Source organism: Porites lutea, chromosome 5 (assembly GCF_958299795.1).
Source record: "Porites lutea chromosome 5, jaPorLute2.1, whole genome shotgun sequence".
NCBI classification, from domain to species: domain Eukaryota; kingdom Metazoa; phylum Cnidaria; class Anthozoa; order Scleractinia; family Poritidae; genus Porites; species Porites lutea.
In genome coordinates, this window is record NC_133205.1 from 12,033,579 (window position 1) to 12,050,514 (window position 16,936).

Below are 16,936 nucleotides of genomic sequence, written 5' to 3' on the forward strand. Positions count from 1 at the left end.
CCAACTAAAAAGACTCTAAAAATAAGCTAAAACTAAATAAATGAGATAATTATCAAGCTTATTTATGTGACAATTTTTAAAATAAACGTCAGGGACCGCGGAGGGGGAGGGGCTGGTAGGGCCGCGGCCCCACCACTTTTTTGCGCCCCCTTTCCCACTTTTTGCGCTAAAAAGAAAAATAATTAAAATTAAAAAAAGACTTGAAACAAGTTTTTTTTTCCGTCTATATTCCGCTATATTCTCTGTATTTTCTTTAATTTCAAACGCCAGGCATTTTGTGGGGCTCCTGTGCTTTTCGCGGTAATTGTGCCCTGCAGCTGGGGCCGACTTGCCCCTTGATCAAACGCCTTGCCTTGGCCACCCCTTCGCTTCGTTCGGCAGCGTGTTTTGTACTTCCAGCTCCGGCAGAGTTTTTTATCAGTTTTATCAGACGAAATGAAGAAAATTACTAGCTTTTTGAAGCCAAACGAAGGTGAGTAGTTGTTTTGAGTTGATAAAAGTTTTATATTTTGTCTTTCTCCTTTCGAATTAATGAAATAATCGATGGCAAGAAGAATTACATTACTTGAACAGTGAACGGCCATAGTTAGAATTTTTTCAGATCACTTCAGTGTAGTATTTTCTATACTAAAATTGTAATCGCGTCTTTTCTTGCATTGAATCTGAACTGACCGTGTATGTTGGTCGTTTATTAGAGTTATCTGGGACTTTGTCAAAGTCTGTAAGCTCTGCAGAAAAGACGACAACTACTTGCAGTGAAAATGGTGTGTTTGAGTTTGACCAGTAAACATTTCAATATATTGTTAAAAGTTTCATTTTTTTGGAAGTGCGAGTTGTTGACAAATACTGGATAAAGTATGCAAAGTCACGCGACAGAAACAAATCAAATACTATGATTTTATTCCTTTTTTCGATTTCAATATGAAAAAATTATTTTCAATTGTCAGCCCTCCCACTTTTCACCTTGCTCCGCGGTCCCTGAACGTAAAGTAGAAATGAGAAAATTTGACTGTAATTCCTTTAGAATAACAGGTAACACTAATTTTAAAAAGAAATTAACTAGCTTTGTATCGAAATCTGTCTGGGGAAATCCAGCTGTGAAAGTCAAAGTTGCAACTGAAATTCGCCGACACAGCCGGCGCTGAAGCTGTTGTTTTTCGACCGTTCTCTGAACGACTGTTATGAATGAACACTGAGGAACAAAATAATACACACAGAAGTTATTTTTTGAAAAATTTATTTGAAAACCCAAATGTTTCTGTACTCAAATGAAATTCGCTTATTCCAGCGTAATGTGCCCATTTAAACTCAACTAAAATTTTTAATCGATGCGATGAAAACTTCACAACAAAGCTGTCTCAAATTTGAGCGTGTTTCCTAAAATATTTGCTTGAATTTAGCATCAGCTTGACCAAAAAGTCAATAACACAATGCTAATTGATAAATTTACATTTCAAACCGACTTTCTCTTCTATAAAAAACACACAAAATGTACCTTAAATCTTCGCTCGCTCGATTTTCCCTTAGCTGATTCTAGCCGTGAGGAAACAGTGATTAATTCATCCAGGGCAAATTTGTCGCTTGATCTTTTGTCTTTTTTCCTTCAAAACGACAGCTTAGTATTTTCTTCAACTTCCACTTTTGGTCTGTGCATTTCATCGGTGTATTTTACCGTCAAGAGAGATTTGTTGAATTTGCCTAAATTTTACCGCGCTAGCTCAGTTTCTTGGCGTGCATCCACGGGCAAATGGTAGTGGCTAACTGACCAATCAGAGCGCACGATTTACTTTTGCTATGTTATAAAGCTTTTTTAAAAACTTGCCTCAAAGGATTCTGGGAGATTTTGCATATTAGTATGCAGAACCCTGGCATCCCAAGAATGTGGACAGATTTTGGAAAAACCTTGCTATGCCATCTATAACGTGCCGCTGAGCAAGAATAGTCTGCAGACTCCTCTTGTCGCCTGCAATGATAGTAATTAAGTCTGACCCTTAAGCTTTATAGCTTGACTTAAATCTATTCTCTGTACATGAATTATTGTAAATGTTGTTATTTCTGTTATTATTATTATTTTTATTATTATTGACCATTTTCACATAGACCATAATGCACCTTGTTTAACTCCCAAAATTTTGTATAACCTTTATTTTCAGTTTTTCTTGGGTGTTACAGATGTCCCATGGGAAATCAAAGATAATGGTTACAAAACATTTTGGGGGTAAACGAGGTGCATTATGGGGTTTGCAGTACTGCTCAAAAGTAAGTTATCAGTCGCGTCTCCTTTCCTTCACGACAAGAATCACATCGTGGATTCTCGTAGCGCGAAAATCATCGCAGCGGCAATTTTTGGCATAAATTATTGACTACACTTCCAGCGAGAAAGCAACGAAAAATTTCACGTGGCGTTACCTCGAAGACTCAGGAAAACGGGCGTTATATTTTGGGTTAAGTTTCTTTTGAGAAGCTGTCTTTTAACATGTCATTAGCACACTGTTTAATTGAAGTTTCTGACTGAGTTTTCAGATTTGTTATCGATTGACTAGCCTGTGAGCCGCAGACGTATTTCCGGTCATCGTTTCTCTCCCTCCGAAAAGTAACATCTGGAAACGCGAGCAACAAAACGGTTTCCATAACGTAAAACCTTTTGTTTTGATGTTTGCCGATCAGATCAAAGGATAGAATGCAGCTCGAGTGACTCATCGTGACCTTACGCGCTGGCGTGTCTTGGATTTGGTGAGAGTTACCAAATACGATTTGAAAGGTGAATTTCACAACTATAACGAGGTTTCCTGTGACGTTGAATGCTGACTTCTTTGTGAAGCAATGGCTTCTTAAGCTATGTATGTGATGTGGGCCTTTGCAAGGAACCGGAAAGGAACAGAAGCAACAAACGGCATGATGCGTCTACTGTCATTAGGACATTTATTGTTTTGAATATGATCAAAACAACAAGGTGTGATAAATCATTGACTCCGTAGTCAAACAGAAAAAAAAATTCCCCTAATCTTTTCTTCAGTACGAATCCTCTTGGTGCTTATTTCATCAATCCATAAACGCATCGTTCTGAGGAAAAAATATGTCTGCGGTTCCCAGGCTAGAAAAAGGGCGGTTGTACACAAGCTATAGCCTGCGAGAGCATCCGGTTTTTTTAGCTCTATTTTGTTAGTTCCACAAAAGAATATACAATAGACAAAGCCTGAAATATTACAGGTTTTCCAAAACCAGCTGGAAGATTCACGAAAGCTTCGCTCTTTGATTTAACAACAAGTCACAAGGCTTCCTCTTGATGCTTGCTGAGTCTTTCAAACCCGAAAACTTCCCATTCTTTTCTCAGTGCATCTTCCACCATATTTTCCCACGCGTTTGCACAAGATCCATGCAAAAACTCAAACGTTACTTCTTTAAATATGCAAGGTGAATTTGATTGGTTACTAACAGCTGATGTCTCAGCTTAGTTTCACAGACGGTTTTTCTCGGCGGGTCAAACCAGAAACCGAAACGTTAAAACCACTTCTAGTTTCCTTGATTTTTCTTAATGAACAAACCAAGGTGAGAAGAATCAATATGCAAATTGCTAGCGATGTGTTTCTCCACCAAAAAAAAATTGTCAACTCCTGTGATTTGCGTAGTTACTGTTCACGCGTAGGGGCAACTTTCGTCAACGAGATATCAACAACATCGCTAAAAATTCAACTCAGCGTAAGGTCACGAAATAATTTTAGCTTAATTTGTTCTTTATAGCCTTAAAAAACAGCCACTACTTGATGTATGAAAGAAAATTGCCTTGAATTTAATAAATTACAAAAAATGGCTTCTGAACTACTTATCTTATTGAACACAGTTCGTGCAAATTTATGATGTCAAATCTTGCCTTAAATCCTCTAAGACAAGTTTGGTATACCTCAAGGGTATACTGATGATCTTCAAAAAGTAATATCTGTTGTTGTTGTGGATTCCAGATTACAGGTTCCATCATTCTGCATTCCATAATTTTTGAACAAACTCATGTTTTTGTGTCTATTTGGTTTAAGAGAAAAGGGGGCTTAGTTGTAGCCTTGATACTGTGCCTAATTTTACTTTATTTATTTATTTATTTTGAACAATATTTAGTCAGGGTGCCCAGTTCAGCGAGGCTGGTTTGAATGGGGCGCTGATGAAAAGAAATAACAACACAAAAATAGATAACAGATAAAAAAAATGGAACAACTAAATATAGCGAAAGTATTGAAGGCTCAATTTGGCTTGGATCTAAAGTGCCTTTTTAGGCCAAACCCAAACTTACTTAAATCATGCTCGCTCCTCAGGGCCAGAGGAAGCGTATTCCAGATCTTGTCTCTGCAGTAGTATAGGGGGCACCGGTTAGGCCTCTTTTTTGCACAGGAATTTCATTAACTTGCGCAGGAATAAATTAACGCCGATGACGTCATAACTTTTTGTCTTTATCTCATCATTTCTATTGTTTTCCCTCCACCACCACCACCACCACATTTCTATTGTTTTCCCTCCACCACCACTGCCACCACATTTCTGTTGTTTTCCCTTCACCACCACCACCACCACCACATTTCTATTGTTTTCCCTCCTCCTCCTCCTCCTCCAACTCCTCCTCCTCATTTCTATTGTTTTCCCTCCTCCTCATCATCATCATTTTTATTGTTTTTCCTCCTCCTCCTCCTCATTTCTATTGTTTTCCCTCCTCCTCCTCCTCCTCCTCCTCCACCTCCTCATTTTGATTGTTTTTCCTCCTCCTCCTCCTCATTTTGATTGTTTTTCCTCCTCCTCATTTTTATTGTTTTCCCTCCTCCTCCTCCTCCTCATTTTCATTGTTTTCCCTCCTCCTCCTCCTCCTCCTGAACCTCATTTCTATTGTTTTCCCTCGAAAAGGCCAAAATCCGGCCTCTAAGGCCAAACTCAAATGTGATGGTCTGATTTTGGCCTTTTCGAGGGAAAACAATAGAAATGAGGAGGAGGTGGTGGTGGAGGAGGAGGAGGAGGGAAAACAATAAAAATGAGGAGGAGAAGGGAAAACAGTAAAAATGAGGAGGAGGAGGAGGGAAAACAATAGAAATGAGGAGCAGGAAAAACAATAAAAATGAGGAGGAGGAGGAGGAAAAACAATAGAAATGAGGAGAAGGAGGAGGGAAAACAATAGAAATGTGGTGGTGGAGGGAAAACAATAGAAATGTGGTGGCGGTGGTGGTGGTGGAAAGAAAAACAATAGAAATGTGGTGGTGGTGTAGGAAAAACAATAGAAATGATGAGATAAAGACAAAAAGTTATGACGTCATCGGCGTTAATTTATTCCTGCGCAAGTTAATGAAATTCCTATGCAAAATAGAGGCCTAACCGGTGCGCCCTATACTACTCTCCGCAGAACCTGAAGGAGCCCTGGTACTTAGTTGTCCAAGCTAGCAGCAGACGGAGCAAATCTCTTTGGCGCGTGTTATATGAATGGAAATCGTGCGTGTCACTAAATTAATTAAGTAAATATGCAGGAGTCAGGCCATGAAGGCTATTAAACACTAGCATGCACGTTAGATAGTTCTGGCAGGACTGGAGCCTAGGCCAACCGAAAGTGTGAGATATCTGCAATTGTGAGACTGTGTAGCCTTCAACAATACTGACGGCAGCCTATGCAGCGTATTCAAGAACTCTTGGTCAGCCTTACTGCAAGAATCCCATACGACAGCGCAGTAGTCGAATATTGAAAGTATCATGGTATTATAAAGTGTTAAACATGACTCACGCGGAATGACCTTGTGCGCTTTATGAAGCATGCCAAGCTTTGCCGTTATTTTGCGCCCGATGTTGTCTATGTGGGCATTCCATGAGAGGTATGGATCCAGCATAACGCCAAGATACTTAACCTGTTAGACTCATGACCTTGCGCTAACTGTGAAACTATCAACTAGGATAAGCCTCTGATGTGTAGCAGTGAACATTACCTTAGTTTTGCTATAGTTAAGGTAGAGGAAGTTATTATTAAGCCACTCTATTACATGCTTAAGATCTTCAGATAGCATAGATTCTATGCTAGTGATAGAGCTACTGCTAACATATAGGAGGGTATCATCTGTATACATTGGATTTTACAATGCTTTACCATTGAAGATACATTGTTGATATAGATTATAAATAACAAGGGACCGATCAAGGACCCTTGCGGGACTCCAAACAAAATGGATCGGGGATCAGATGTTGACCCATTCACTGCAACGCTTTTGTCCTATCTGTCAAGTAAGCCTTAAACCATTGCACGGAAGCCTTACTGAACCCTAGTGATGTTAACTTATCCAATAATACACCATGATAAAGAGTATGTTATACTTTGCTATCGACCCATTCTGACTTTTCCTGACCATCTGATATCACCATTTTGTTTTAAGGTTGAAGAAAGCGGTTCAGTTAGTCAACAGCCTAGACACTGCTAGGTTTCCTCTTTTGCTGAGTCGAATTGTACAAAAACTTCATTTAAGGGTATGGTTAATTTGTTTCTTTTATTTTTTCATATTTTTGTTCGTAACTTCCTCTAAAGGACATCGCTTTTGTTTGCCTGTAGGCGATATATTAGAACCCTTATATTATCAAAAAGGCATCAAAATGCTTATGTGCTGATTTAATTTTTGATTGTTGTCTTTCCAGGATGAAAGAGCATTTTCAAAAGATGAGGAGGAAAAACTTCAAGCAGCTTTAGGACTTGAATCTGATGACCTTTACGTTGTATTGGAAACATGTACATTCATTTTAGAGCAGGTAAATTAAGAATTGTGATGATAATCCATAGGATAAAGGAAATATGAAAGAAAAAACAAACAAGGAGCACTCAGAATTTACAGCTGTATATAGAGAAGCAGAAATTGAGAAATTTGGAAAACTGAAAAAAATTTGATTCTATCTGGAATGTTTGAGGATTATTGCATGGTTTATTACTTGTTTTTCCTGGTCAGTCTCCCAGGGACTGGTTTTTTAGTAGGAGTAAATAAATTGAGCTCTTGATGGAGTAGAAGTAGAAATGGTAATTATAAAGCACCCACTGTAGACTATAGACTTACTAAGCCCCACCTTAAGGGGTCGAGGATGTGCCAGTGGGGTTCTTTCTTTTTTTCTTCTCACACTCCACATTCGTTTTTGCACTTTGCATGCTTGGCGTTCCACATTATTGCTCCTTAGAATCCTACGTAGATGATTCCAAATTGTATCTATCATTCCCAGTCAAGGACATATAAGAAATTTGTTTTGTTGTGCTGTCAAAATACCGTAAAATTCCGAAAATAAGTGCCAGGGCTTATATTATTTATATTATTCAAAGACCCTTTTTTGGAGGGGCTTATATTCGGAGGGGCTTAATTATATATGGAGGGAAATTTGTGCTTCAAAATCGGCTAGGCTTATACTTGGAGGGAAATTTGCGTCAGGGCTGCCAATAACCGCCGGCTTGTTAGCCATCCCTAGCCGGCTATTTTCGTCTCCTTCTACCATAACTGCTATCAAGAAATAAGCACCATCAAATAAAATGGTAAAGCATCTGTTTCCCAGTTTTGAATGACACTGAACCCATATTCTAACAGGTTTAGACCTGTGAAACGTTTGAACCTTAGAGAAATTTGGACGGCATTGTTCCCAGTCTTGCGTGTATTCTGACGAAACAACATGGCGTCCGCAGTGGGAAACACCTCTTGAAAACCCCTGGAAACGCCATTTCCAATAAAACTATTGTTTGAGTAAAATCCAACTAGTTGGTCAAAAACATCGAGAATTAAAAAATTTTAGCTAGTTAAAGCTAGGCTTTAATCCTTTTTTGCCGCCAAAAAGCTCGCGCTTTTCGCTAGCTCAACTTATCAGAACGCAGCATTGATAATGGACCACTAGTTGGATTTTACTAATTTTTATTATCAATAAGAGGACAGACACATAAAATGTTAATTTATGCAAGATTCTGTGATTTGCCAAACGAATACCGAACTTCTGTGTTTTTCAAAAGTAGGTTAACTTTGATCGTCCGGGTGAACGTAGTCCTGAATAGGGCTGTTGTTGATGACAGTGACTGACGTTTCGACAACCTGTGCGGTAGTCATCTTCAGAGTCAAAGTGAGTTGTATCACGTCAGTTGATGGTATTATACTCTGGTTATTGATTTGATTGGTCGATTACGTCGCGATGGTCGTCTGCCAGTTAAGTCAGTTATTGGCTATGAAGACTCGTAATCAGTAATGGGTGCGTTTCGATCCGTCTATTGTCACAGTTAAACAGTTGAACCTTAGAGAAATTTGGACGGCATTGTTCCCAGTCTTGCGTGCATTCTGACAAAACAACATGGCGTCCGCAGTGGGAAACACCTCTTGAAAACCCCTGGAAACGCCATTTCCAATAAAACTATTGTTTGAGTAAAATCCAACTAGTTGGTCAAAAACATCGAGAATTAAAAAATTTTAGCTAGTTAAAGCTAGGCTTTAATCCTTTTTTGCCGCCAAAAAGCTCGCGCTTTTCGCTAGCTCAACTTATCAGAACGCAGCATTGATGATGGACCACTAGTTGGATTTTGCTAATTTTTATTATCAATAAGAGGACAGACACATAAAATGTTAATTTATGCAAGATTCTGTCATTTGCCAAACGAATACCGAACTTCTGTGTTTTTCAAAAGTAGGTTAACTTTGATCGTCCGGGTGAACGTAGTCCTGAATAGGACTGTTGTTGATGACAGTGACTGACGTTTCGACAACCTGTGCGGTAGTCATCTTCAGAGTCAAAGTGAGTTGTATCACGTCAGTTGATGGTATTATACTCTGGTTATTGATCTGATTGGTCGATTACGTCGCGATGGTCGTCGGCCAGTTAAGTCAGTTATTGGCTATGAAGACTCGTAATCAGTAATGGGTGCGTTTCGATCCGTCTATTGTCACAGTTAAACAGTTGTCTATTGTTAGTCAAATTGTCAGTTCTCCAGTCGTTCTCTCGTAGTTAGTTTAGTTAGTTTTGCTTTATCTCGTCAATAAGTCGTTTGTACGGCGCTGGTAACTGTTGGCTACGATTCAGTGGCGTTTGTTCTAAGTTAGTAAACCAGCTCTCGAAAGTAAGACGTTGATAGTAGTCTGTAGAATACGTTATACCTGTCGCAGAGTCCCAGTCAATTTGATGTTTCGTCTTTAAACGAAACAACGTCTGACTTTTAACGTCTTACTTTATAAAGCTGGTTTACTAACTTAGAACAAACGCCACTGAATCGTAGCCAACAGTTACCAGCGCCGTACAAACGACTTACTGACGAGATCAGGCAAAACTAGGGAACTTAAGGACGGTGCCCACTATTGTTACTGCGCTTATTTTCTGCGCATGCCAAGGTAGTCGCGCGCGACGCGAAAGAAATGCGCAACACGCAGGATACGCGGACTGGTTTTGTCTCCGCCAAGTCTGGAAGGTTCTAGTTATTTCTTGAGGAAAAGATGTGTCGTTTTTCAACAGGTGAAAAATAATTTTTATTTACCTTGTCAGTTCTTTGAAGACCCATGAAGTATGCGCATGTTGCTATTTCCCCTTTATGGTCGATCTTACCAAACATTTTATAGTCAAACAAAAGTCAATTCTAAAACATCAAAAGTTATTGCTTCGAGATGTTACGCTTGGAGCTTGGGTATTAAACAATCCCTTAATAGGTAAGGATCAGTAAATCAGAAGGAAAATAGCTCTAAGTCCTCCGCTTAATCGAGAAACTGCAAGCTTACCTTTCACTCAGGTCCTTCGCGTTTTATCGGCTAATCGGCTATAAACACTTTCCCGAATATTTGTTTAATTTTGTAAGATTTTATGTAATTATTCAGCAGAAGATAGACTTAAAGCGTTCGAGTACATACTGATGTCCGTTTTATTGAGAGTCCGAGGCTTTTATTTGTCGAACAAACAAGAAAAAACTATCACAAGATTGCTTGGATTGTTGAGATCGCAGCTTCACAAATAGTTGCGGACCGCAAAGGAAACGTTTTCATCGCGGAGAAAATCGTAGAAAATTGTTACGCTTTTTAGTATCATTGTTATTTAAGCATTTTGGCAGTACTAAGCATTAAAATTATTGACTCATGGGCAGCTTGTCGTGTAGATAGTATTTCTTAAGGTTCAATTTCACGCCAGACATAATCTGGACATTTAGACATAGCTGCCATTTGGCTGTTTACGAACTAAAGATGGAAGGTAAATAAAGTATTTCCATTCTAAGACTTTCTTAGGTTTAACAGACACTGTTAAGCCTAAAATTAACATTTAGGAACCAAAACTAGTGAATGAACATGACACAGAATGCTACAGTAAAAAAATCACAACGAAATATATAAAATGATCATTATAGCCCAGTGCATTATGACGGTACATAAACGCATTCGGTACAACTACTTTCGCAGTATTCAGCTTTTTTAAAAGAGAGCTCATGATCATGTATGGAACTTGAGTCTATATATGCGAATAAGTTATGTGATATGAAACTTGTGGCAAAGCCCGAAAGAGATAGCGCAAAGCACAGACATAAGCTCATTGAATGCATGCACGGTTTAATAACATATTCGATTGAGGTACCCGGTAAAATGATAAAAAACGATAGAAGGTTTACAATCCATATTACATCTACAGTTAAAAAAATCTTGAGGACATGTACAGGTAAGCAAACGTTTGAAGGAGTACCTGTCTAAGAGTCTCTGACGACTATTTTCCACTACAGTACAGTAGTTTGTTTACAGCGCCAACGTTGCATCTTGAGCTCGACATACTACTCTATGTGCGCTGGAAGTAATCTTTAATTCCTTCGAGATTGCTCTTTTCCAAAAATTTTAGTTAAATTTTTGAGACGGAGAAGCTCCAGTTGAATGAAATAGCATATTTGTTTTCCTTATGGTCCATGAAATGTCCTGCTTCACTTTCTGTTTTTGCTCTCTTTCGTGGGTTGTTGTTCTCTGACTGTCGGCCATTGTGGATATCCCAGAGTACTCCGCGTTGAGCGAAGCAATAGTGAAACTGACCAGGGAGGGGATAGGAAAAATTGTAAATAGCCCCCAAAACGATTAAGTTAAGGCCGAAATCAACCAATTTAACTTCTAAAAACGCGTGGTAACCCCTATTTTTTATCTTACCAAATGAAAGTAATAAGCCTACTCAGCAAACGATCAATTTTTGGTTCGGGGAAAATGTCGTTTACACTATTTTTAAGGCAAACGCGTGGAGAGGGGTAACTGCTGACAACTTCCCAGTTGTGCTGATATTTCAAAAAAAGGCGTATAAAGAGCAGTTGTTATGTTATCATTTGTTGCTTATTTTGAAACCTTGTTGCAATTATCATTGCATTTGTGCCAGTTCACGTGTACACTCCGAAATTTTGGGAAAAATAACTTTTTATCATTTTTCTAAAAAATGCCTATTCAGCGTTTTTCTCCATATTGAAGCGCAGTTATCTCTGAAAAATGCGTGGTTACCCCCAGTTTTCTTTTTGGATTTCAATAGCCCCTGACATGATCTACTTGTCTCACATAGTCATTATCTGGGAAAAAATACTTCCCATTAGTGGGCACCGTCCTTAAGAACCACGACGACGACCGGAAGCGAGATACCGTGTACTGCGCAAGCGCGGTTAACAAATTTCGTCGTCGTGGTGTCGTCGACGACGCCAAACACAGTAGAATCACGTCGTCCTGCAATCCACAAGCTTCGGCAGGTATAACTCCCTGTTTTTAAGCTATTTTTCAAGGGCTTTGTGTTTTTTCACCTCATAAATCCAGGTATCCTTTCTTTTTTCTCCTAACAAGCGATGTTGATTGAAAATTTGACTGATGAATTGTGTTTACTTCGAAGACAACACTGAGCTGTGCAGGCCGAGCGAGCGAACTCGTAAGTGACAAATTTATTTGTACGTATTTAGGTCAGGCAAATCATATCTTTAACATAGAGGAGATGAACTTTATATGGAAAACAGCTATCGCATCGGAATGTCTCTTTTTGCAAATCTAAACTCTGACAGACACTCGGACTCGGTCATGTCATTCAGGTTGAAAGTTGAATACCCTTCGTACGGAAAGCAGAGATTTTTCCATTCGAAAAGGTCAGACAACACTAAAAATTCTTCATTGTAAATGAAAGTAGACGTACGGCTTATAAAATAAGATCTTGCATCGTCTTAAAAGACGCCTTTGCGAAAAAACTTTGTTGCGAACGAACATCACACTGACATCACAGTTGTTCTACTTCTACATGTTTGTTTACATTCAGTTTCGTTGTCGTCGACCTACCGATCGACATGCATCTTAAGTTTCCTTTTTCCCGCCGAAACTGACGTTCTCGTTCCAGTCCTTTCCCAGTCAACAGACGTCGTCGTCGTGAACTTCGTCGTGGTTCTTAAGTTCCCTACTAACTACGAGAGAACGACTGGAGAACTGACCATTTGAATAACAATAGACAGATCGAAACGCACCCATTACTGATTACGACTCTTCATAGCCAATAACATCACGGCTTAACTGACAGACGACCAAAAACATCGCGACGTAATTGACCAATCAGATCAATAACCAGAGTATAATACCATCAACTGACGTGATACCACTCACTTTGACTCTGAAGATGACCACCCCAGACGTTGTCGAAACGTCAGCCACTGTCAACAACAACAGTCCTATTCAGGACTACGTTCACCCGGACGATCAAACACAACCTACTGTTGAAATGACTCCTGGGTTCAAACCTTTCACAGTTTCTGTGTTTTTGCTTAGTTTTTTTAGTTTCATTGAAGATTCACTTCCTGTCCTCTGAGAAAAATAGCCAGATAGCTCTACAGCAAAACTTGCATCCTGCTTGGATTCTCTGCTAAAAGCTTAAGCAGAGGAATCTAAAGAAGACACTTAGTTTCAGGACGACAAACAAGACAATTACTGAAGTTACTAAACAACCGGCCGTACACGATGTCTGTTCGTAGTGATTGGTTAGCAACTCTTCAAAACTGCCTGATCTACAGAGAGCTGAATCTTACATTGTTCGGTTACTTTAACGGCTCCAAAATCTTTCCTTGGAATAAGATAAAACCTTGGGCTAGTTTACGACTTTCTACAAGTGACTCCTTTTTTTAAGACAATAAACATCCTAATTTATGCAGGGAAGTGGCGTGACTCAACCTGTCAAATTTTATCCTGATCCACGCCCATGTCATCATTTGTGGACTAGGTCAAGTTAAGCAAGCTGGGTTAGTTGATACTGAACTGTCAAAGAGAGGCTCCATATTTAAGATCTTTAGAGGCTGGCATCTCTAAGTATGCCTGAAGGATGATTGAAGTAGAATGTCAGAGTTGGTGTTTTATGATGTTAAGTAGATTATCAGTATTAAATGATTTTGTCTCCTAGGCTGCTTATCACAATGCCAAAGCACAATTGTTGAAGCTGCAGCTACAAAATATCGAATTAACAGATGAAAAGGTATTCTTTAGTCAGTCAGTCTAAAATACTTGCCGTGGACTGCAGTATAAACGCAAAAACTCTTGCGCCAAAAAATTAAATACTCTCACTAAAATAAAGTAAATTTTTACCTGTTATATGTTTTTTCTTTAGTCATAAATCGTCTTTTTGTTTTTAACCCTTCTAACCACCTTTTTAAACCCAGTCTGTAGTCTGTAGTCCATATTTTATACCACTCTTTGGTCTGTGGACCATGCTTTATTATGGCTCATACTTTGTTACGTTGTATCCACTAACAATTTTATACTAGTTATAGCTATCGCCGAGTTCCAACGAACAAAGATTTTACTTACACGCACGCGCTGTTGAATTTGTTTAGAAATGTCATGAAATGCAGCAAGAGCCATAACAGGACAGCTGTCCTATTATGATCTCTTAAATGCAGTAATTGATGAAAAATAGCCGCCTCTTAACAACAATTTACTGCCGAGGTGAGTGCAAAGCAGTTTATCAAGCGCCAGCTCCCCACAACACATGTGGGAACTGTTGGCTGGGAGCCGCACAGCAGTCCTACCACCACATGCGCAGGGAAGGTGGATCACGAGTTACCAGTGAATTAAAGCAAGGGGCCAACCAACCCACGGCCTGGCCGTTACCTCACGCATGCGCACAGCCATATCACGCGGGCGGTGGCAGCCATGGACAGCAGTTTCGCCCTTACTGGGGCTCATCAGAATGGCATAGCCGTCGGTCATTGACCGGGGAAAACCTGTGTATAAAAGACCCTTTCCTGCCGAGGCAAGTCCTGTAAGTGCCAGTTCCACACAACACATGTGGGAGCTGTTGGCAAGGAACCGCACGGCAGTTCTCCCACAACATGCGCGGGGAAGGCGGATCATGGTTTTGGTGTATGTGTGCCCTTGCTTTAATTTGTCTTTTGAAAATAGTGAACTAAACTGTTCTACTGCGTAAAGAATTTGAAATACCGACTTTACGCAGCAAATTTGTCGAGATACTGAGGTAGGTGTTTTTGTCCAAAGTTGCGCACAAGTCATTTTGCGTAAAATTTAGTGGTCTTAAAAGCAACCTAAAAATTCCTCTTTTTAAGCTAAAAAACTTTAGGGTGCGCAAGTGAAGCCTTTCGAATTATTTTGCTTCAAAGACACAAAAGATTTCGCTGCGTTATTCTTTTTCTTAGCGGCATGCAATAAAAAATTCCAGCGGGCCAATGCGACAGATATAGCGTAGGATGGAACTGATCCACCCGATGATTGGTTGAAGACCGGATGAGCACGGGAATTACAAACACGCACACGGCTCGTGGATTCTCTGATCTGTATCACGAGCTCGCTGGAAAACAATGCATTCTATGTCCTGCATTACGTCATGGTTGCCTTACATTACTCTATGTTACATCGATTCGAGATTTTTCCTGCCCCTGGAACAATCGCGCACGGCCCTATTAGCCTCGCGTCTTCGTGAGGCTGCTCTTTGGCAAAAAGTAGTACTGTAAAATTATTTCTCCTGATGTATGAGGTCTGTCTTGGCATGAAATAAATTGCATTCACGGTTTGAAGACACTTAGGGGAAAACTGACAGAAGTTTACCACAGGGATTTACAACTAATGCTGTTTATTACAAATTTTCAGCTAGAAATTTAGCAAAAGGAAAAGCCTGTTTTAGCAGGATACTTTTGTCCTTTGTTTTGTTTGTATGGTTCAAAATCATCTGGTTTTCCCTTTTACTCGCTGTTGACTGTTTGTTCTCATTTTTTTGGGGGGGGAGGGGTTCTAACGTAATACACTGTACCTATAAAATTAAGGAAACTCATATTTTTGTTATTATGGGATTACTTGTTACATTTACTCAGTTTTCAGCAGTTCATGTTGCAATTTTGTATTCAAGACTCAGGCAATAGTGGATCTGTGGACTTCTAATGGAAAGTCTGTCGTAGAGAAGCTGAAGCAAAGAAGCCTGGCACCTAAACAGGTACATGTAATCAATACACATCATTAATAAATTTCTTATAGTCATAAGTTCATTACTTAATTTATGAAACTTTGTCAGGTGATAAAAGCTTTAATTTGTTTTGAATAGCTTCAAGCAGTAAGCTGGAGGCTAAACCTGCAAATGGCTCAAAGCAATGCAACTAAGATGAAACTGCCAAATGCTATGATGGAGTTCAGTGTTGCATCTGGACGCCAGGTAAGAACGCGCCTTGTATCATACTCACCTAAAGGTGATTTATGTGTTCTTTTTAAAATTAATAAGTAAGTAAACTGATTGCTTACTTACACGTGTTCTTCTTTCCTTCCTTCCTTACTTGCTAACTAACTTGCTTACTTTTTTACGTATTTACGTACTTACTTTCTTACTTACTTACTTATTTACGTACATACTAATTATTGTCCCTTGAGACTTGTCATTCTCCTGTTTTCAAAGTTCTTTTGTCTACCTGGTTCTCGTAGCGTTTCTTGATTCCTCATGTTTCTCTGTGGATCCAGTCATTAGTTGGTATAAAGGATAAGTACATCAATGTACATTCAACGACCTTTAAATCTGGAATAAGAATATGATTCGAATTTTCCTGGGATATAGTGTTTTTTTTTTGTAAAGGAAGATTTTCTGTTGTCCAAGTAATGTCACAATTAATAATACAATCAACATCGCGGGAACATATGACCACATATTGACCAGTTCCCAACATCAGTGGCTTCATAGCTTAGTTGGCTGGAACGTCGCACCGGTGTCGTGAGGTCACGGGTTCAAATCCCGTGGAAGTCCTGAATTTTTTTCAGGCTTCTTACGCAATTGCATAAATTGCGTTCACAACTGCGAGGATCTTTCTTCGCTTGACAATCAACGTTGTTGTTATGAGGATATTGCTTTGTTTAAGTGTGAAGAAATTCTAGAAGATGATTTGTTAGTGGAGATAATAAATTATGTTTAAAGAAGACAAGGAAACTGTTGGCATGATGTTGGTTTGCCGATTTATATTTCCCTCTTCCCTGTTGCAAGGAAATATGCCAAAGAGTTTCCTGTCTGCTCTAGTAATTTTTTCCTCCATATCGCCCTATCGTCATTGTTTAAGTGCTGTTTATAGACCTGGTCACGGTTTTCGACGCCATCTTAACGAGTAGGCAAACGTGTGAGAAATTACGGTGTTTGTATGAGAATGTAATGTCGAATAATTTCCGTAAAACGGCTGTTCTGAAAAAAATTTAAGTTGTAAACTAAAGCTACAAAGCAAAGGATCGCACTAAAAAATTTTGGGGGCGTACCTGTGCTTAAATTTCTCCAGAGGCTTGCTTTAGATTTTCCATATATTTGTCCGTAATTTTTCCCGGGACTTTCTTACAGACAAAGGAGTGGTTCTAGGTCTTCTAGCGCATGTAATTCCCTCAATTTTTTTCGGGAGAATCCTTAGGAGTGAAGCTTTAGTTTACAATTGATATTTTTTTCAGAACAGCCATTGTACGGAAATTATTCGACATTAGATTCTCATACAAACATTGTA

General features: G+C 39.3%; 1 protein-coding gene across 1 annotated transcript in view; it reads left to right on the plus strand.

Moving 5' to 3' along the window:
• The window catches only part of LOC140937672 (COMM domain-containing protein 10-like), a 31,757-nt gene that overhangs the window by 13,503 nt on the left and 1,318 nt on the right, over positions 1-16,936 (plus strand). The window contains exons 2-6 of the mRNA XM_073387235.1: positions 6,387-6,477; positions 6,643-6,753; positions 13,369-13,440; positions 15,325-15,408; positions 15,517-15,624. Of these exons, the coding sequence (XP_073243336.1) occupies positions 6,387-6,477; positions 6,643-6,753; positions 13,369-13,440; positions 15,325-15,408; positions 15,517-15,624 (466 nt within the window). The remainder of the gene's footprint in view (positions 1-6,386; positions 6,478-6,642; positions 6,754-13,368; positions 13,441-15,324; positions 15,409-15,516; positions 15,625-16,936) is intronic.